We start from the raw sequence: 22,749 nt of genomic DNA, 5'->3' as shown, positions 1-22,749 counted from the left end.
GGGTACGGCGCAGAATGGAGAAGCAGTTGGAGGCGCTGGCTGCCCTGCTAGCGCGACAGTCGGAGCAGAGTCAGGCTCGCGAGGAGCGTTTAACCCAGCTGCTGGAGAGAGTGGGGACACAAGCTCCCAGTCGCACCACGGCGAGCAATGAAGGCGAAACCACAGCCCGCAGCACGTCTACCCAGGGCGCGAGGTTCCCGACGTCCGCCACCATCATTCCTCACTTAACGGCGTCAGCATCTTTACGTGAGTTCGACACGTGGCGCCATAAGTTTGAAGGATACGTAACCCTCGCCAGGATAGACTGTCTCTCCCTGGCTGAGCAGAGGGCGGCACTCGCTGCTGTCCTAGACGACGAGTGGACCCGTACACTTCGCTACGGGATAAGCTTACCGAGAGACGCGGAGTTAAGAACCATCCTCGATGCAATGTGTGAGTACCTGCGAAGCCAGCGCAACATCATCATGGATAGAAGAGACTTCTACTCCCGCGTGCAAGAAACGCAAGAAGGTTTTGACGACTTTTTATGTGCTGTAAAGGAAATCGCCAATTTCTGTGACTTTTGCGACCAGTGCATAAACCATCAGCTGCGTGACAGAATTGTCGTTGGGACACGAGACGAAGTGGCTCTGAAACGCATGCTGGAAAACAAGAAACTCACCCTTGAAAACGCCATAGATATTTGCAGAGCATCAGAGAGCGCTAACCAGTGTAGTGCAGTACTAAGGGGCGGCTCTCACTCTTCGAGCCATGGTGTGAACGCTGTCTCGAACTACAGGAAGGGCGGCAGTTTCGGGGGCTCAAGCCCCACGGGCTGTTATCGTTGTGGCAAAGATTGTCGCAGTGACAAAAGGGGATGCCAGGCAATAGATAAAGTGTGTCGTAACTGCGGGAAAAGAGGGCATTTTGCGAGTGTATGTCAGCAGACAGTGAGGAAACGACGAGGAGCTTCGAGGAGTTCCTCAACTGTCTCTCCTCATCGCGGTGCAGGCCCGAGGCGGGGAGCCAGTGCCAGTGTATACCCAGCTCTTATCAGGCGTATACACAAAGACGGTGACGGCACGACCTGCGCCCCAGGTGCTCATTACCGCCACACATCCCGCTGGAAGAGACAAGATTACGTGGACTCCTGACTCTGGGGCCGAAACGACCGTTATTGGCCTCGAACACCTGGCAACACTCCTTGGAATCCCGCCCTCCAGCTTGGCGCCCGCTGATGGTGATGGACTTTATGCTGCCGGTAATCACCCCCTCACCTGTGTAGGAACTTTCTCGTCGCACTTGCAACTGGGCGACAGGGAAGCTGAGACTGTTGTGAGCGTGGTGAAGGAGGTGAAGGGGGCGCTGCTTAGCTGGTACGATTCCATCGCTCTCCGGAATCCTCCCCGAAGATTTTCCGGCTCAAATCCGACCGCTACGCAGGGAAGAACAGCACACCGGCAACAGCTCCATCAAGTACCCGACCGCCTCGCAGCCACCTCTATCTACGCCCACAGAAGTGATCAGCTGGCCTCATTCCTACGACCCAACGCCACAGCAGCGTGCGGGGCACGCTGCTGCTGTGATCAAGGCCTTTCCCAGCGTCTTCGAAGCAAAGGAAGGTTTACGTGCAATGGCTGGTGGATCCATGGCCATCGAGTTGACAGACGACGCTCGACCCTTCGCCGTAACAGCATCTCGTACAATCCCTTACAATTGGCGTGAAGAAATTAAGAGCCAGTTGGAAGAGCTGCTTAACAAGGGAATCATCGAGAGTGTGGACTACCCTACGGCATGGTGCCACCCCATCGTGCCTGTCCCAAAAAAGACATCTGGTGTAAGGCTGTGTGTTGACCTGACACGACTCAACCGTTACGTGAAGAGGCCCGTGTATCCAGTGCGCTCACCTCATGACGCCATCGCCTCGATCGGGACCGGAGCAGTTTGGTTCACCACTCTTGATGCCAAGATGGGGTATTTTCAAGTCCCCATTAGAGAAGAAGACCAGGATTTAACCTGCTTCATAACACCTTGGGGTCGGTACAAGTTTCGGCGAGCGGTTATGGGTCTCGTCTCGTCTGGAGACGAGTATAACCGTCGAGGAGACCAAGCTCTCGGCGACATACCTAACACCATCAAGATCGTGGACGACATCCTGGCCTATGACTCCACCTACAGTGCGCACTTAGCCCATGTCATTCAGATTGTGCGGCGGTGTGACCAGCACGGCATCACTCTCAACCCACAGAAGTTTACATTCGCGGAAAGAGTGGTAGATTACTGTGGTTACTCTGTTTCTGGACAAGGCTACACGACAGACTCAAAGAAAGTTAAGGCAATCTCTGACTTCCCACGACCACAGCACATCACCGACTTACGATCATTCATGGGTCTTACAAACCAGCTTGGAAGCTTTTCTCCTGCTGTGGCTGCAGCTGCACAACCCCTCAGAGATCTCTTACGCCCGAAGAACAGTTGGTGCTGGTCTCCTAACCATGAAGAGGCGTTTGAGAAGGTGAAACAGTGTCTCGTCAGCCCACCTGTCTTGGCATACTTCGACCCATCATTACCAACGATGCTACAGACTGACGCCTCAAGGATGCACGGATTTGGATTCTGTTCTCCTGCAGAAGCACAGTGACCAGTGGAAGATGGTGCAATGCGGGTCAAGATTTGTTACAGACACAGAGAGCCGCTATGCAGTAATAGAGTTGGAAATGGCTGCAATCGTCTGGGCAGTCAGGAAATGTGGCACCTACCTGAAAGGACTCCCTCACTTCGATCTAGTGCTCGACCACCGCCCGCTGATACCTCTCCTCAATAGCAAGTTGTTGGGAGAAATAGAGAACCTGCGGCTGCAGCGCATGAGGGAGAAGCTTGCTCAGTATTCTTTCACAGCAAGCTGGCAAAAGGGATCGACACACTGTGTGCCCGACGCCCTCTCACGTGCTCCAGTACAGGACCCAGTGGAGGAAGAGGATGCTGCTACTTCTGGTGACCTCGACCCTCTCCACTCAGCGGTCATCTCAGCGTTATCTGCCACCAATGAGGACGGCGTCCGCTTAGCACCACTCCAGGATCAGACTGTGGAAATGGTACGTGCCGCAGCAGCAAGAGACGGGGAGTACTGCTTGCTCAAGAACGTCATCATCGAGGGCTTCCCTGATCATTGCCACGACCTCGATCACCGCTTGCGTACGTACTGGCCGGTGCGCAGTCTGCTGGCCGTAGACGACGACCTGGTGGTTTACGGGCCGAGGCTTCTTATTCCTCACAGCCTCCGCCGAGAAACACTAGAGCGACTCCATGACAGTCATCAGGGGATGGAGCGCACCAAGCGACGGGCCCGACAAACGGTGTACTGGCCTGGTATGGACAGAGACGTTGAGAACGTCGTTTCTGGATGCTCACTATGCCGTCCACTCCTACCAAGCCAAGCCAACGAACCTCTCTGGCAGGACACGGACACACCCAGCAGGGTGTTTGAGTCAGTTTCTGCAGACTACTTCCACGCAGCAGGCCGTACATACCTCGTGTATGTAGATCGCTTGTCTGGGTGGCCTCACGTGTCTGCATGCTCACGTCCAGCATCGGCTGATCAGCTCGTTCGTGTCCTTCGGGGTGTGTTCGCCGACACGGGCGTGCCTGTTCTCCTGAGGACTGACGGTGGACCGCAGTTCACTTCTTCATCGGTTACCGGCGCTTCCTGGCTCGATGGGGGGTGGAGCATCGTGTATCTTCACCTCATTATCCACGCTCCAATGGTCACGCCGAGGCAGCGGTCAAGTCCGTGAAGAAGCTGATCCTCACGACCACACAGCAGGGACACCTGGACGAGGATGCGTTCGCTCGCGGGTTGCTGGAACTGCGCAACACTCCGAGGGCGGAAGGGCGATCACCAGCACAAGTCCTCTTCGGTCATCCTATGAGGTCCTGTGTCCCGGCTCATCATCGCTCATACGCTCAGCAGTGGCAGCGCGCTGCTGATGAGTGCGACGCCAAGGCAGAGCGACTGAGGAAGAAAGCGAAACTTCGCCACGACGCGTCCGCCCGTACTCTTCCTCTCCTGCACCTCGGTGGCCACGTCGACGTTCAAGATCACACGACAGGCCTCTGGGATCGCCTGGGTGTCATCGTGGCTGTTGGGCGAAGGAGAGACTACCTCATCAAGATGGGCAGCGGTCGCGTGATGTGGCGTAATAGAAGACACCTACGCCCACACAGACCTCTTGCTCCCCTTCCTGTCGAGCAGCACACCGCTCATGGCGGTGCAGCGCTTCAGCATCAGGGTCACGAGGAACACCACCATCCCGGCAGCCCGGAGCATCAGGGTAACGGGGTACACCGTGGCCGAGAGCAACCAGAGCGTCGAAGCAGCCGACAGCGTAGGGAGCCGAGACGACTGCAGGTGCGGTGGCACCGTAGCACCTACGATTAGTCGTACGTGTTCATTGTACGCTGTGTTTGTTTTGTGTATATGTACCGTGTTTTCTGTACTTCAATCATTGTAACTTTGTTTCATGTGTTACGGTAGCCATAACAAAGATAAGGAATCTTCCTTATGTCTCGGGGGAGGTGTGTGGTTGTTAGCTAGTTGTGTGAACGAGTGAATGAGCGAGACTTGTGTGAGGCATGAATACGTGTATGAGTGAACGAGCTAGGCTTCAGTCATAAGTGTTAAGTTGAAGTGCGCGGCCTGGCGCCGGGAGATCACCTACCTCCAGCCTTCTGTTCACACCTTCTGTGAATAAACACCTGCACTGTTACCTGCGTTTCCTGTGCCCCTGCTGGTCAAGAGTCGAACAGTTGTAGCCTTTCTCTTTTTTTTTTATTTCCTTTCAGTTTTTTTCTTATCTTGTTGTTGTTGTTGTTGTTGTTGTTGTTGTTGTTGTTGTTGTTGTTGTTAATTATTATTATTATTATTATTATTATTTCGTGCTATATGCTTGGAAAGAATCAGGCCGGTCATTACTTTGAGGCGCAGAGGTTGAGATGGGTCTTCATTTATTATGTGTGTGTGTGTGTGTGTGTGTGTGTGTGTGTTTACGATTATTTTTATTTAATCGTTCCCTTCTTCTCTTTTGTCTCGCTTCTTCTTCTTCTTCTTCGTTTTTCTTCTTCTTCTTCTTCTTCTTCTTCTTCTTCTTCTTCTTCTTCTTCTTCTTCTTCGAGAGAGAGAGAGAGAGAGAGAGAGAGAGAGAGAGAGAGAGAGAGAGAGAGAGAGAGAGAGAGAGATGTTCTGTATCTATCCTGTTTCTCCACACGTAATTCACTGATAGTATTAAATAGATACCCTCATAGATTCTCTCTCTCTCTCTCTCTCTCTCTCTCTCTCTCTCTCTCTCTCTCTCTCTCTCTCTCTCTCTCTCTCTCTCTCTCTCTCTCTCTCTCTCTCTCTCTCTCCTTCACACTTCACACTCGCTGCTCTCCTGTGCCAGAATTCTTCACGCACCCATCTTTACTTCTTCATATGGGGGGCGTAGAAGTGGGTCGCAGGGGGGGGCGGTTTTCCCAAGAGAATTAGAAAGCAGTAACGATAGTAATTACGTTTCGTCACGTGCTTGTGGGCGTGGCGGTGACGGTGGCTGAGACGGAGGAGCAGGTGGAGCAGGAGGAGGAGGAGGAGGAGGAGGAGGAGGTCATGGTTGTTAGTTCCCATGGATTGAGTTTAATTGCTTGTTGCCTTTTTAAGGTCTTCCGGTGTGTGTGTGTGTGTGTGTGTGTGTGTGTGTGAGGGGGTGGATAGGTAGAGGGAATATTAGGTCATCATGCAGCTTTGTGACTCAGTATGATGGAGAGGTGTGTACGTGTTGTGGTGGTGGTGGTGGTGGTGGTGGTAGTGATGGTTGTGGTATGTGAATGTAGGTGGTGGTGATGGTGACTGTAGTGAGTGAACATGAGTGATGATGGTGGTGGTGGTGGTAATGGTGCAATAGTGATTCAGGTTCAATAGTGTAATGCATAGGTTGTCGTAAAACCCTAATGTAATATATAACATAAGTCACTAATTCATTTGGCTAACCTGACCTAACCTATTTACTGCAATATAACGGCCTAACAGTCTCACCCAACTTAACGTAGCTTATTAACTTAGACAAGGTAATTACTGTCATTAAGTTCACATAACCTAATTACTGTAACCGAACTTATTAACGGAAAACCTAACTCAGCCTAATTATTGTAACCTATTTATATAACTGAACCTAATTACTGTAACCTAACCTAACCAAATCTAACCTAAAAGTAAATTACTACAACACCATAACATCACCAAACTTCTCTTCAATAGCTGACATTTTTCTTCCTTCATACAGTATCAGTCTTATTAACCACTAGTTTAATAACCACACTGTTATTATTGCTGTGAGTGATAGTGGTGGTTGTGATTTTGTTGGCAAGTAAAAATGATGGTATGGTGAGGGCAGGATAGTGGTGAGGAATGAGTGGTGGTGATGGTTATGGTGTTAGTAAAAGTACAAGTGTGGTGATGCCAAGGTGGCGGTGACGATAGTGGTGGTGATAGTGATGGTGTCAGTAAGTTAAAGTGCAAGTGTGGTGATGGTGCGGTGATGGCAAGGTAGTGGTGAGAAATGAGGTGATGATGGTAGTAATGGTGACTGGTGAGATTGTAACAAGTCACTCCTGTCAGCCGTGGGTTGTTTTGGTGCTAGGCAGGGGTCACCAAACTGTCAGTTCATCGACCCCATCATGAGGCTTTGAGTTGTTCATTGATCCAGAGTTTTTTTGTTTTTTTTTATTATGAATATGAACCGATATCTATTACCTTGAATGACAGTATTATTTTTTCCGCTTTTTTTTTTTATCCCCACTGAAAGGGAGAACAAGATGAGAGAGAGAGAGAGAGAGAGAGAGAGAGAGAGAGAGAGAGAGAGAGAGAGAGAGAGAGAGGGAGGGAGATGCGTTAGACATTGCAGAGTTGTACCTTGTCAGGGGTAAGCCGAGGGAGAGAGGCGTCCGTGGTTGTCAGGAGTAAGCCAGACTGTCAGGGGAGGGGGAAAGGGGGATGTTCGGCCGCTGTGATAGCACGAGGCGGTCCCGTGAAGGGATTCGTTAGAACCAAATGAAGTCTGCAATTTATTCACACTCTTAGCAACCAGTGTAGAAAAATCACGATAAACATCAGATTTAGTAATTTGCTTTTTCTTATAAGTTGAAATTCATTATTCCATTGAAATGAATATGACAAGCTACATAACGTTCTGCTATTGTTAAGCTGGAATTTTGAGCATATAGTCTAGGAAACAGAAGACATGGAAGCATATTCAGAACGCACGATATCACTAGTAATCTTGGTGCGTGGTAAGTGGTGTGTGCAGGCTGTCCTTGGCAGTGCGTCACGGTCATACTCCCCCCACTATGCTTGCACCAAACCAAGGACAGCTGAATGAGTTCTTTGGTATGAAAAGTAGCTACGTACCGTGATTTCGATCGTTCCGGCGTCTTTCCTATGCTACCTTTAAGTGACTGTAGTGGAAGTTGCTGAAGCTTGTAAGGACGTTTTCATGATTATGGTAACTCAGCAAGGATTATGCTTCACTAGTGGAAGTTATTGAGGTTTTTAATGATGTTTTCATGGTTGGTGTGATAGCTCAACAAACATTATGCTTCACCAGTGAGGAAAAACACTCGTGAGAACCTGACTTACCTCCGTGGTTGATGTTTAAAAGGATGTTTTTCATGGCTCTTCCGATAACTCGGCGAGTTTGTGGCCTTGAAAGCAGTCCTGATAGAACAACGCGGCTGTGGTCTTCACCGATGTGCGACTCAACGCCCTGCCACTCCCACCGTGCTTTTATTTTATTTTTTTTACTACTATTACTACTACCACCACCACGACCACCACCATTTCTTTATAAGCACAATAACTCATTCCAATCTTCGTACGTACATACTTGAATAGAGAAGGAGATGAAGCATTACATCCAAATTCCCAACTCGGGCATCAGAAAGATCTGAGTACTTATGGACCTGAGGCAAGGCAGATGGCGCCCAGGTGGATTGATTGGCTGATTGGCTCAGGGTGCCGCAGCAACGGCGTCATGATTTTGGCGCCACTTCGCATTATATAGATGACTCAGCGGTTTCGATTTTTTTTTCTTTTTTTTTTTACGTTTGTCAGGGAGACCGGCCAAGGGCAAAGAAGGGAGAAAACAAAATATAAAAATCACCCCAATGCTGCATTGTGAAGGAGTAAGAAGACAATAGCCAAAAGAGATAGTCAGTTTAGTTTCTACCTAGTAAAAGGAGGAGGAGGAAGAAGAGGAGAAGGATTGGTCACGACAGCTTGACCCTACGTGACTCATTCATGACCTTCTTTAACCTAGAGTTAGTAGTAGTAGTAGTAGTAGTAGTAACACATACGATCTCCAGCTTACTTATGATGCAGACTTGAAAACTTGGACGATACACTATTCAAAGTAGTCATAATGTTACCTAACACATACAAGCCGTTTTTACTTTGCGCTGTATTGTCTTAGTTCCAGCATGGCAGTGTTGCTTCATATATCACAACTGAAGCGAAGCAGTCAGTTGCAGCTTCGATCCCTTCCGTAATGAACCAAACGAACCCCTGTGAACCAGTGTCATGATTTCCCTAAACGGCCGTTCAAATAGAGAGAGAGAGAGAGAGAGAGAGAGAGAGAGAGAGAGAGAGAGAGAGAGAGAGAGAGATGCAACCCTTTTCCTACATTTTTTCTTCCCCACTTTTTTTGGAGGGATTGGGAAAGGTCTTTTTATCACGTGGGGAAGGGCGTGGCTGATCAGTGAAAGTGGTGATGGGTATTTGCTGCTCCCTCCTCGTCCCCTCCTCTTGTTGGGGGAATGGAGAAACTGGCTTAGATTTAGAAGTGATAGTAGTGATGCTGGTGGTGGTGGTGTTATTGTTGCTGTTGTTACTACTACTGCTACTACTACTACTACTACTACTACTACTACTACTACTACTACTACTACTACTACTACTACTGACGGACGTGTTTTCTGTCTCCCAGTGTGCCTTGAAGATCTGGGCGATAGTATTCAGCTTCCATTATTTTTATTGCGATGTTTGAGGTATTTCAGTAAGCGTCCCGTTGTTTTGGCGCTAAATAATTAATCGGTAAACTAATATTATTTTTTTGCTATATCTATGTACTGATCCTGTCTCCATCGTAGTCTCGTATCATAACACTCTTGAAGTTGTCACACTGATGGCTTTTTATACCAGGAGGGGAAAAAAAAAATATTTGCAAGTACCCAGTTCCACCCACCAGTATTCATCTGTGTAAATGAGCTAGTTCACCTGAAAATTATACACCCATCTTCCTAATTATGCTCGTTTTAATTCCTTCATTACATTAAATTTCCTTTTTTTTTATTTCATACTTTTTTTTACTTATTTGGAGAGGTGTTTTTCTTTTATGACTGCGAGCCTTCACACTTCACGCGTCACACTCTCCTGTACAGTAATATGAAGACCCGTATTCTTAAACACGTTGTCCTCTCATTACGATTGTAAAAAAAAAAAAAATGCTAATTAGTTTGGTTAATGAGTTTCTTTCCCTATGATGGCTAATAATCAGAGTGGCAGTAGTAGTAGTAGTAGTAGTAGTAGTAGTAGTAGTAGTGGTAGTAGTAGTAGTAGTAGTAGCTGATGTTGTTGCTGCTGCTACTATTATTGTTGTTGTAGCAATGATAGTTGTAAAATAAGCTGTTGTAGTAGTAGTAGTAGTAGTAGTAGTAGTAGCACCACCACCACCACCACCACCACCACTAGCGGCAGCAACAGCAGCGGCAACAGTAACATTAACAGCAGCAGCAACAACAGTAACAACAGTAGCAATAGCACCACCACCACCACCAGTAGCAGTAGTAGTGAGCGAGCCGCTGTACACAAGTTTCAACATGGTGCACACTCGCAACCGTCAAGGCCACGGAATAAGACACACTGTACTGCTACGCGTTGCCCCACGTCTTGTGTTGCTCAGAAGGGGAAAAAAACCACCTGTATTGTTTCAAAAATGGGCATTGTGTATGGGTAGGGGTGGGGCGCGGCCTTGCTCCCCCATACATTGACCCCATCAGTGAGAAGGGAGGTGGGGAGTTGGGAGGAGGAAAGGGAAGGGTTGTAGAGTACGTAAGTGGGTAAGAGGGGGAGTAGTAGTTAAGTATCTCTTCCTCTCTCTCTCTCTCTCTCTCTCTCTCTCTCTCTCTCTCTCTCTCTCTCTCTCTCTCTCTCTCTCTCCATGTGTAGGCCTACTGGCTTCTTGCAGCTTCCCTTTATTCTTATGTTCTCATTGTGTTCATCTTTTTTTCTTCACAGTAACTGGTATTATTCTATCTTTTCACTGAGTTGCCTGTCTATCTTTATTTTCCGCCTTTCTTCGTCGTAACTGAGTGTTCTTGTTTTCTTTCATTTTACATTTTTCTTGAGCTTTCTACCTTTCTTCATTCCATTCTTTCTTCATCTTAATTGACAGTTTTTTTTTTCACCTTTCATCTTAATTGGCGGGTTTCCACCTCCTCCACCCCTCTGCAGTGTTGCTTCTTCACTTCAATTGATGGTTTCTTACCTTTCACAGCCCTCCCGTGGCGTTGCTTCTCTCTTCTGCCACTAATAACGCTTGACCGCACTGCTCCACCACGCAATCTTTTTTTTTTTTTTTTTTAGAGTATTTTTGATTCGTATTTTTTTTTTCTTTTCCAATTTGGTGTCTTCATTCTTTCATCTATTTACTAAACGCACAGTAAATTAGCATATCAATAAACATTTAGGCCTCCTCTATAAACAACATTTGCCATAGATTACACTTTTCACTTATACAGATAGTTCTCTCTCTCTCTCTCTCTCTCTCTCTCTCTCTCTCTCTCTCTCTCTCTCTCTCTCTCTCTCTCTCTCTCTCTCTCTCTCTCTCTCTCGTTCTGCTATGATTAATATCTTTTGTGTCATTTTATGAAGTCTCTTGCATTCATGCCTTCCCTCTCAGCCAACCTGTCTTATTCCCATGTTAGAATTTCGGACAACTCGTTACGTTACGTTACGGTTCTTAATCAAGAGAATACAATATTGTAAAAAACAAGTATATCCCTAAAATAAGAAAGATTAGAAGCATGAATATTATAAGTTATATGTAAGAGAGTTAGTAGATAAATATATATATATATATATATAGAGAGAGAGAGAGAGAGAGAGAGAGAGAGAGAGAGAGAGAGAGAGAGAGAGAGAGAGAGAGAGAGAGAGAGAGAGAGAGAGAGAGAGAGAGAGAGATTGATAGATTCTCTTTCAGGCAGACGAGGTTGAATACATAGGCAGTTTCTGCATTATTCAGTTTCTGCTGTATCTTTTCAATTGAGTTGATTAGACACATTGAAAAGATACAACATAAACTGAATAATGCAGAAATTGCCTGTGCATTCAACCTCGTCAGCCTGAAAGAGAATGTACTCCCTGGCTTTAGCAATATAAAACTACATGACGAGATTGATAGATATAGAGAGGTAGATAGTTTGTGTGGTTGACTGATTGATTGATTTAACGTGATGCAACAACCATATCATACGACGTCAGTGCAAGAAAGTTTTAACCTTATCAGTGCAAGCAATGGGAATGTCCATGCAGGAATCATATTACACCAGTGCGTCCGTTCCTCACCTCTGTCTGCCACATGGTAGTCATTCCCTGTCATCCTTAGTTCCGTTAAAGTTTCCATATCACTATGCACAGGTGTTCTGATTTCAGTTATCTTGACAACGTGTTTAGTAGACACACACACACACACACACACACACACACACACACACACACACACACACACACACACACACACACACACACACACACACACACACACACACACACACACACACACACACACACAGAGCATGACGCCTAATAATTGTTCACACATCCACTCCCTTTGACACATTAAGAAGCAGGAGAAAAGAGAAAAGAAAAAGACCACAATTATCTCCGGCACGGACACACTAGTACTACTTTCCCTTTCTGATAGACCACCCTTCTCACCTCCACCTCTCGGGAGAAAGGTGTGCAGCTCACCTGAAGTGGCGGCACCCTGATGCACGCCCCGACTCATGCCTAACACGAAGCTCACACTTCCCACGAGCCTTCAGAGGTTAGCACTTTCACTGCACTTTTTTTTTTTTAGTTGCCATTTACTAGAGCCCTTTTTACATAATACAAAAACATAAGAACACCGTATGCGTCAGAGAAGAACCCTTAATAACGTATTCATTATAATCGATCCATGGTTCTTTCTTCTCCCGTGGCGACGAGTAATGGTGTGCCTTACTACTAAATGTTACGACCAAGAAACCCAACCAAAGGTAAATATAGCCTTCATAGGGGAGTGACTCATGCCTAACACGAAGCTCACACTTCCCACGAGCCTCAGGTGACTCAGCTGTGTGTGTTTGTGGTGCCGGAGAGGGAGGAAGTAGCCATTATTAACGTAAATATATGTGGACAGGTGTAACGTGCACCTGACGACTTACACACCTGACGATGCACACACCTGCTGGCCACCTCACACCCCGCCCCTCAGCTGAGTCACCTGAGGGTCGTGGGAAGTGTGAGCTTCGTGTTAGGCATGAGTCACTCCCCTATGAAGGCTATATTTACCTTTGGTTGGGTTTCTTGGTCGTAATATTTAGTGGCACCATTACTCGTCGCCACGGGAGAAGAAAGAACCATGGATCGATTGTAATGAATATGTTATTAAGGGTTCTTCTCTGACGCATACGGTGTTCTCAGGATTTTGTATTATGTAAGAATAGCTCCAGCAAATGGCAACTAAAAAAAAAAATTGCAGTGGAAGTGCCAACCTCTGAAGAAAGTCACAGAGCAGATTCAAATAAAAGAGGACAGTCATAAAAACAGATCCAAAATTACGAGAAGTCTCTTGAAACCTCCCTCTTGAAAGCACTGAGGTCATACACAGGAGGAAATCCACAAGGGCATTCCAGAGTTCACCAGCAGTAAAAGTGATGAATGCACGATGGTATGTGGTAAAACTGTGATGGGTGCCAGAAAGTTTGAGGTTGTCTGTTAGACATCGCTTACTCGCCCTCCTTTGTGGTGTGGCGCAAACCATTTTGTGGTTTGTATGTAGTAAAGGTCTCCACACACACAAAACACACACACACACACACACACACACACACACACACACACACACACACACACACACACACACACACACACACAAAAGCATAGTTGCTAGCCGCTTCTTCTCGCCTGACGTAAATAACACATAAAATTCTGTACCTACTTTTTCTGCAAGATAAACAAATAACAATCCCAAATTCGAATCCTAGACGTCTTAATTTTGAGTGGAGTGCGCTAAGTATCCCCTGGCGAAGTGGTGAAGTAAACCAGGGATTAGAGAAAGGAGGAAGATAAATATTATAACAGTATTGCTAGTTAATGTTTCTCACATCTGTGGCATCTAAAAAACAAAAAAATGAATAAAAAATAAAAAAAATAAAACAATATACTTTCAAGAACAACTGTCACAACTACTATTTATAGAAATCAATAAGTATATGACATTTTCACTTATTGTACTGCATGTTTTAAGTTTTGGTTTCATTTATTTCGCTTTTGTAAAACAAAAATAGATGCATTGATAGAATGTCAATCATCATCATTTGTCTATCGTGCCTATCTACCTGTCACACAAGCAAGGTAGACAAGACGTTCTTTCACACACTCACACTGACACACTCACAAACAAGCATTCCCTCACGTGATAACCACAGTCATAATGGTACCAAGGTGTCCAGGTATTAACGATATACCTGGCAATAAGTTCCAGTCATTTAGTTAACTAAATGAAATCAATATGACCTCCCAGTTATTGAATGAAGTCTGCATAACTTTCCTCTTTCACTTTCACCTTGGCTCGAGTTATTAATAATTAGTGGTTGAAAGTGAAGGTGTTGTTCATTACTAGTTTCAGGTGGAGTTGTTATATGTACGTTACTTATTTCAAAACGAGTCGCGCATTATTAATTTTAAATGAAGTTACAACCTCGGATATTGTTTTTGACTGCACTCTTCAGGGACTGACATCTTCATTGCACCTTTTTTTTTTTTTTGTAAAACCTTTTAATAATTATTGTCCTTAGCCTGAGCCCCTCTTACGTGAAAACGAAAAAAAAAATACTGATTTCAAGTGGAATTATTACGTATTATTAGATTTTTTAAAAAGTTATGTATTACTAATAATTTAGTTATTATACATACATAATTAGACTCGTATCTAAAGGAAGCACCGAAGTTAGCCAAGAGATAACACCCATTGTTTGTACTTCGAGTGAAAGCAGAGCAAGGAGCGGAGAGGAGCAATTAGTGAGAGTTAATGTAGAGTATCGAGGTGTTAACAGCTATTGGCAATTTGGTGATCGTAGAAAGTGTGGGGATGCTATTGAGGACAACGCCAAGTGTTGTGTTGTGTTGTGTTGTTTTGAGACTCACGCCACCATGCGTGTAGCTACCAAGCATTCTTGAAAGTAGGGTGAGAGAGAGAGAGAGAGAGAGAGAGAGAGAGAGAGAGAAACTTATTCAGTAATAGTATGTATAAGTAGTTTGTTATAATTTTACTATGACTGCTACTACTACTACTTAGCTATTTACTCCCACCTTTTCTTAATTCATTAAATACAAAACTTTTCACGAGTGGATAGACTTCACTTTTAATTCGATTTAATTTTCTCACTAGCAATGGATGAGCAAGTGTACATACAGTGCCAGTAAAGAAAATGCTAGACTTCTGTCTCTTAAGTACACATTAGGCATTAGGATAAGTATTCTAAAACGCGTCTCATCTCGGCTTTAGCTTTAACAGGCTCTGTTGGAAGTTACTGGGATATACAAAGATGCTGGAGATTCTAGCGATACTTTAGTATAGTCCTGCATCTTCATTAGCAAAAACACACATGAGGGACTGAATAATCATCTTGCAAAATTCTCCCTCTGCATCTTCAGTGACTTCCGTGACGAAAACACATGAGATAGGATAATCATTTATGGGGCCTTGCAGAACAGTCTTGCATCTTCAGTGGCACAAACACCCTTCATCTCGGTGGCCTCTGAGAAGCACTTTTGAAAGAACAAAGCCTTTATAAATATGACACTAGGCGGAAATCTTGGCGCCTTGTCTGTGCTGGCTTATCAGTCTGAGTAGGTTTAACTACTTGACTACACTTGAACTATGGGCACGTACGGTAAAAGCTCCGTTATTGCTGTGGTGTTATTCAAGGCGTTGGTGCCGTGTTGGAACAGAACATAGGAAGCGATGCTGTGTGGACCACCGGGCAGGATGCTATTGGACGGCAGAGGGCTGTTTATAAAGATCTAACGACGGTGTTGTCAAATGTTCCAGCGTCTTGTCTTGACTACTTTTAATAGCTTTGGTCACCTAGTGGAAGTTATTGGAGTTTTCAAGATTGTTTTCCTTTGTCATTATTTATTTGTGTATTTGATGTTAAGTATGTTTGAGTACATTTGAAGATAGCGATACACATTGTGAGATTACGATGAGGCGGAAATATTGTGATATGGGTTTCCTCTCATCTGCTCACCTTTTCTCCTTTCACAGCAGTTCTTTTTTTTTTCAACCTAACTGAAAAATATATATATATATATAATATATATATATATATATATATATATATATATATATAATATATATATATATATATATATAATATAATATATATATATATATATATATATATATATATATATATGCGCACTCGTCTTCCTCCTTTCAGAGTAGTGGTGGGAATATTTTGTTACTTTCATTCTAACTTCCTTTTCTTGGAAGCATTATCACCTATTTTCTCTTAAGCATATATCCTGTCGTTTCTGCATAATTATTGGCAGTTCCTGTTTTTTTTTTTTTTTTTTTTTTTTTTTTTTACGGTTTACAAACGCACCGTAAGCAAGCCACACACATTGTTTATTTCCTTCGTTACTTACAGCAGACGCTCCATCAACTAACAACTAGTCTTTCACTCTGGATAACACTACCGTTATTTCAGTTTGCTACTATTCTCTGTCGTGTTCTTCATTTTGGTATCTTTAGGTTTTGCATCAAAATTCATAACATAGCGAAGTTAAGAGTAATTTTTACCTTACAAAAGATTTTGACGTATCATTTGTTAGGGATACCTTACAAAAGAGTGTGACGTATCATTTGTTAGTGATGCGGGAATGAAAAAAAAAATGTAGTTTAATTCTATAGTCACTTTTAGGACCTATATTCAGAAACACTTTATTCTCCAAGTTTCAAAGACCACAGATGTCAGTGTTCGTGTTCTCATTCATTATTGTCCCCTACTATACATCCAGCATCCTTTGTAAATCGTCACTAGAATCATGAAAACATTCTTGAAAATTGCAGTAACTTCAAAAACTATATATTATTACAAGAAACTAACCAAGATACCGATTAGTTGGGTTCTCATTCATCATTTTCCCATTAATGAAACCGCATCATTGTTAAACTACCACTAGAAGCATGAAAGCGTCCCTTAAAAGTCGCAGTAACTCCAAAAACAACTCGTAGTAAGATATCAGAACATTTGAAAAGATTGTCCCAGCCATTCAGAAAACCACCCAAACAATACACATGCACTGCGCATGTGTATTGTAATAGGATGATGCAATAAGAGAGAGAGAGAGTGTGTGTGTGTGTGTGTGTGTGTGTGTGTGTGTGAAAGCGTATCCCTGTGTTTACCGTTGTGTTGGTTCAGACGCTCGCTACAGTTTATGCCCCATCCCTCTGGAATCTTGGGGGTGTTTGGTGTGGACTGGTGGTCAAGACGTGTGGTTGCTGCGGTGAAAGCACTGATATGGTTGTTTTGTATAGTACTTTAGTTTACTTTATTACTTTGATACTTTAATTTACAACCCTACTGCGTGGTGTTTGCTTGTTGTTGTTGTTTATCAGTTATATTATTATTATTATTATTATTATTATTATTATTATTATTATTATTATTATTATTATTATTCACTTCATCCTACTCATCACCATTTCACCTCTACCGTTATTTTCCAGGATGTGCAGCTGGTTGCTGTGGGTGGTGGGCTTGGTGTTGTCGGCGCTGGTAGGCGTGGAAGGGCTAGAAAATGGGCTGGCCCGCACCCCGCCCATGGGCTGGCTGGCATGGCAGAGATTCCGGTGCAACACAGACTGCGTCAATGATCCACACAACTGTATCAGGTATGTGCCTAGTGCATCAGGTGTGCGACATCTGTCAGGTCACGTGTGCTGCAGCCGTGGTAACAGTGGGTTATTTGGCAGGTGTGGTTGGGCGAGTTTGGACCACAGCTTGTGAGTGATAAGCTGACAGAATAGAAGTAAATCCAATAGAGTATTATGTAATGAATTCAGTAAGTAACATGATTATACAGGTGATAGTTTAAGAGTCTGCCTGCTGCCTCCCACATCAATCCACCTTCCTCTTTTCTTCATTTCTGCCACAGAGGATGATGTTAATCCATGATCTTTCAAGCTACATGAGTCACAGGGTATTTCTGTCATGGTCTTACAGGAGATTTCTATTACAGTGTGTTTCAGAGATGATAACACAAATGGGTTCATGATTGTAGCCTAAGATCTCATTATCATTATTATCACATGTCATTTCGAAAGTCAAGTTCCCTGGGTACGTGGGTCACCCTGTCAACTGATGGCAACACCGCACAAGTATATAAAACTCATGAAACTCGTTGCTTTCTTTGCTGCTCTCATGGACTGCATCTCTGTCATCTTTAGTGTCCTTGCTGGCTGTGTACTTTTTTGCTTAAATGTGTAATGTTATTCTCTCTCTCTCTCTCTCTCTCTCTCTCTCTCTCTCTCTCTCTCCTCTCTCTCTTCTCTCTCCTCTCTCTCTCTCTCTCCTCTCTCTCTCTCTCTCCTCTCTCTCTCTCTCTCTCTCTCTCTCTCTCCTCTCTCTCTCTCTCTCTCTCTCTCTCACAATCTACTTAATTTCATATGTATCATGTATTGGTTCAGTACTTTATCCTGTCTAGAAAATAGAAAAAAAAAATATCATATCTGCTGTAATGTGTAAGAAAGTTGTATATACATTGTAACTATGCTTACTTTGGAAAATATGATGCTGCTACCAAGTTTTGTTTTTTTTTTCTTTGTTTATATCTACATATCTGTTTTCTTTCTGTGTGCTGCCAGTGAATCCCTGTTCATGCAAATGGCTGACCTGCTGGTGCATGATGGCTACAGGGACCTGGGCTACAACGTCATCTCCCTGGACGATTGCTGGATGGCACGCAGCAGGGACGCTCAGGGCCGCCTGCAGCCAGACCCGTACCGCTTCCCCTCTGGCATCAAGGCACTCAGTGACTATGTCAGTTTATTTCCCAAATTGTTCCATGAGTTTTGTTTGTGGAGTTTAATATTCACCATGTGTAACATTGTTGTTGCCAGTATAAATATAGTAATGTCATCAATTTTCTTTTGGACACTTGATCCTTTGCACTAATAGAAAAGGACGTACCAGTCTATAATGAAGGTGCATATTATCTTCCAGATATTGGCTTAATATCAATCATTAATCATTATAAACATTTTTTACCTTGCTGTACTAGAATTATTAGTAAAGGGATTCAAAGAATATATTCATTTTCATGTATCATCCACTCCAGCCGCAAAGGAAGTTTAACACTAACAGGCATAGAGTCTGTAAGGGTATCAGCATTAAATGAGACAGCCATCATTTCAACAGTAACTTAGAGAAACAGTGAAGGTACTAAAGATTTTCTTCATCTTGGTCTTATAGAGAAGTGCCTAAAGATTAAAACAGGTATGTATTTTTGCAGATGCACAAAAGAGGCTTGAAGTTTGGAATCTATGAGGACTATGGCAATTACACCTGTGCTGGGTACCCCGGCATTCTAGGGCACCTTCAAACTGATGCCCTGACCTTTGCTGACTGGGGCGTGGACTACGTCAAGCTTGACGGTTGCTACTCCCACCCCAGCGACATGGACAGAGGTGAGTTTCTCCTCTGTGTAGTGCTGTGGAATGTGTGTCAGGCAAGGCAGGATTTGTACCGTATAATACTCACAGATTAAAAGTGGTCTTCTGCAAGATTAATAGAGTTTTGCTCTGAACATATGGTGAATGTAATTTGATTATTGTATTTCAATTTATGTTATTAGTGTAAAATATCTTGTGTACTTGCTTATAATATACGTAGATATCTGACTTGATAACTAATACACATATAAAGATTCAATTTATGTTCTTAGTGTAAAATGTCTTGCATACTTTCTTATAATATACATAGATATCTGACTTGATAATTAATCCACACATAAAGATTCACTTATCAGAATATATTAATGTATGGCTTAAAGAAGCAGTGTTTCTGAAACATGCAGTACTATATATATATTCTGCTTTCTAAATTTCTTTTAAAATATTTTTTACTCTTCAAATTAAGTTTGTAAGGGATAGAAGCATCTTAAAAGTAATATTTTCATTAAAATTTTATCTAAACAGACCAGTGTATTGGCATCCAGCATGGGAATGGATCATGATCATCCCTTGAATTACTTACAAAATTTGTCTTCTTTTCTTGATCTTTTAGAGACAATTGCATTTCTTGATTTTCTGTTTCTTAATGTATTATATATACTTTTCACATTCCTTGTACTACTTTCAACTTTACCAGCACTCACACATCTGAAAGGCAGTGCGGCAAATTTTCCCCACTTCTAAAAACATTGGCTCTGGCTGCAAGAGTCAGTTCTTACTTTTCCTGACTAATGTCTCGATGACAGAGTTGCAATGAAGCTGGGTGTTATGTAGTTGGTTACTGCATAAATCTTTTAGTTTAGATTTAAACTTGTCCCTTTGTCCTCTATGCTTGTATGTAGGATCTGTATCACACAGTAACCTTATGGCTTGTAGTTATAGCATATTTGATGTCTGTGCTTGGCTTGATAAGTATGATCTTGGCTGTGCTTATATTATGTGATGAAGGAAAGGCTACTTTCTTGTTCAAACCACACAAAAATCATTCTAAAATAATAAGGAAAGTTTTGTAATAATAAATGCATAAGTAAATGTTACAAAAAAAACTTATGTTTCATTATTTTGAAGAATTGAGTGTTTGTCATTTTCTTACGTGTGAAATTTTGTGTCCCAGTTCTCATGAACTGTGTACATTTGGCAAGATCACTATTAACTTACTTTGTGTGCCACTCCCGAGTCAGTGGAAGTTTACCAAAACATGATGCAGCTTTTTCATCAGGTAGGGAAGCATGAGCCTTGGTGCATGAGGAAGATACAATGCTGGTAAAAATCAAGCAAGCTAAATGATCTTTGAAATGAAAGGCAAAACATGAATGGTGGTGGCTGGCCTGTTCTCCTGCTAATAACATCAGATACTCTATTTAATGACTTGGGCACCTTATGCCAGTGCACTCTTTTGTCTTCTCAAAGGAGAAATGAAGATTGCCAGGAACAATACAAAAAGTTTCATTTGATTACATTCAGTCACTGTGTCATACTTGCATGTTTTTTTTGTTTTTTTTTTTTTTCTTAGAAGTTAAAAAGTAGCAATGCTTGAGCAGTTTTCTTTTATAACATGCTGGGAGTTTTCACTCTTCTTAATAATTTTCTTGCCTAACTTCTCACAGGTATTTTATATTTCCTATGCATTTATACAAATATCACATAATTGTTGCATAGCATGTTCTCATTTTGACCTTCCAGATCTGTTCTTGTCTTTTAAGGCCTGGTCTGAGCAGACCAAACCTTAAACCTTGATTTGTCTGTCTGTTGTTTTGTGTGTGTGTTGGGGCTGCCCTGTGTGTGCTCTCTTAGCTATAATGCTCTTGTTTTGTTTTTTGTCTACTTCTCTCTCAGGCTACCCCTTATTTGGTTATTACCTCAACCAGACGCTACGCCCCATGGTGTACTCCTGCTCTTGGCCCGTGTACCAGACTTATGCAGGCATGACGGTGAGATGATGCGATACTTGCCTCGCTAAGTTTATCAGAGATTGGGATCGTATTTCTTTGAATTTCAATGTTAGACTTTGCTGTGCAGAAGTTGGTGTTAGAGAATTAGTATGTCCACCATTAGGTCCAGCCTGATTGACCCTGTGTGTACTGTCATTCTCAATAGAAGTATACAGTTGGTTAATGTCAAATTAGATATGAATTGCATTCCAGAAAAAAGTATGGCATGCTCCTTATAAAAAAGCAGTATTCGATACTGTTTGCTCCATGTGATCATTGTTTTTTATTTATTTTTTTTCTCTGTAAGAGTGAAATCAGGTGGCATATCAGCCTATGACTCAGCTGGAAGCCATGAGTGTAAGGCTTGTTGATTGTTGTGAGAGTTGTTCAAGCATTAACTGCTATTAGCTCACCCAGTATTCTTTAAGTTTTCTTTAAGTGTGACATTTTCCTGATGAGGATTATGTAGATCTCATGTACTCTCTTGTTGCCCTGTTAACTGAATAAGTAAGTAATATGTATATGGGATCTGCCATGTTACAGTGGTAATGCACACAGATAGAGGCCACTGGATTTCCAAGTGCATGGGTTTGAATCCTGGCCATGGCCTATAGCCAGAAAGGGCATCCACTCAGGGTAACAGTTCCCAAATACCAAAACCAAAACTCTCTGTTGAGAGGATTTGTCTTTTTTCTGATCCAGGAGAATCCAGATGAAAAAAAAAAAAAAGTACATACATAAACAGTACACTGCTTACATACCCAAAGCACCTTCAAAATGAACTCATATGACAGTTTTTTGTAGTTGATCTAGATTTCTTATGATATCAGTCCTGGATTAAAATAATACCTTCTAAAGATTTTCTTCATCCTGGTCTTATAGAGAAGTGCCTGAAGATTGAGACAGGTATGTATTTTTGCAGAGGCACAAAAGAGGATCAATTACCAGTTTGTCTCAGCCATAACATAAATCCCTGTTATCATCTGAGCTTGCTGTGCTAGTAATCAGCCAGGTACACTTGCCAGAATGGAATCCTTTATCAATCTGAAAAGTTCATGGAATGTGGAATACTTTACCAGCAGTTAGGAGGAAATAGTGGTTACAGTCTTACAGTTTCTGTCAAGGATGTCAGATGGGTTTTGGGGACATCTTGTCATCTGGCCTTGCCATGGGCACAATCATTTTCGTTTGTTTCCCGGCTGTCTTCTTGTGAGTTTGCTGCTGACCTGTGGGGTCCTATCAGGACTGTTAGTTAGGAGTATGTTGCATCTGTCTGCTGATTGACTGATTAAGAAACCATTGCTTGCTGAGTTTTGAGTTTTTACCATTGCTTGCTGAGTTTTGAGTTTTTACACACCTGCCACTCTCCTGAGACTGGTCTTGTGCATTAATTTACTTGTAGCCAAACTAAGTCATCACAGATTGTTTTTATAATGGAAGTTGAGTGATTTTGTGTGAGAGTTTGTTGACCATTACATGGAGATGATGTGTCTGTGCAGACACAAACATTGAAGCATTGCCTGATCAGTACATATAGCAGTGACCATAATACTGCACTGAATTACCCACACTTTGAGAGAAATATGACAAAATAACCTCATCAAAAAATATTTATAATCATATGCTTCGTTTGGATGTCCACTTTAAATATGTACACTTTATAGCTTCAGTTTGGTGAAGATAATCACCCATCCTTACTAATAAAGCAGTGGAGACCTTGATAATAAAGTAGCAGTGTTTGGAGGAATAGA

General features: G+C 43.0%; 1 protein-coding gene across 7 annotated transcripts in view; it reads left to right on the top strand.

The window, feature by feature from the left end:
- Window positions 1–22,749, top strand: part of LOC135104031 (alpha-N-acetylgalactosaminidase-like) — a 68,215-nt gene that overhangs the window by 35,824 nt on the left and 9,642 nt on the right. For 4 of the 7 annotated variants that reach the window (XM_064010900.1, XM_064010899.1, XM_064010901.1 and 1 more), the window contains 4 exons: window positions 17,064–17,228; window positions 18,201–18,375; window positions 18,848–19,022; window positions 20,904–20,998. In XM_064010900.1, the coding sequence (XP_063866970.1) occupies window positions 17,065–17,228; window positions 18,201–18,375; window positions 18,848–19,022; window positions 20,904–20,998 (609 nt within the window). In that variant the 5' untranslated portion in view covers window position 17,064. Of the gene's footprint in view, window positions 1–16,756; window positions 16,858–17,063; window positions 17,229–18,200; window positions 18,376–18,847; window positions 19,023–20,903; window positions 20,999–22,749 lie in introns of those variants that run through there. The other 3 variants (XM_064010896.1, XM_064010897.1, XM_064010895.1) reach the window with 2 other exon arrangements.

The sequence above is a fragment of the Scylla paramamosain genome, chromosome 10 (assembly GCF_035594125.1).
Source record: "Scylla paramamosain isolate STU-SP2022 chromosome 10, ASM3559412v1, whole genome shotgun sequence".
NCBI classification, from domain to species: Eukaryota; Metazoa; Arthropoda; class Malacostraca; order Decapoda; family Portunidae; genus Scylla; species Scylla paramamosain.
This window is presented reverse-complemented; position numbering and strand designations above follow the sequence as displayed.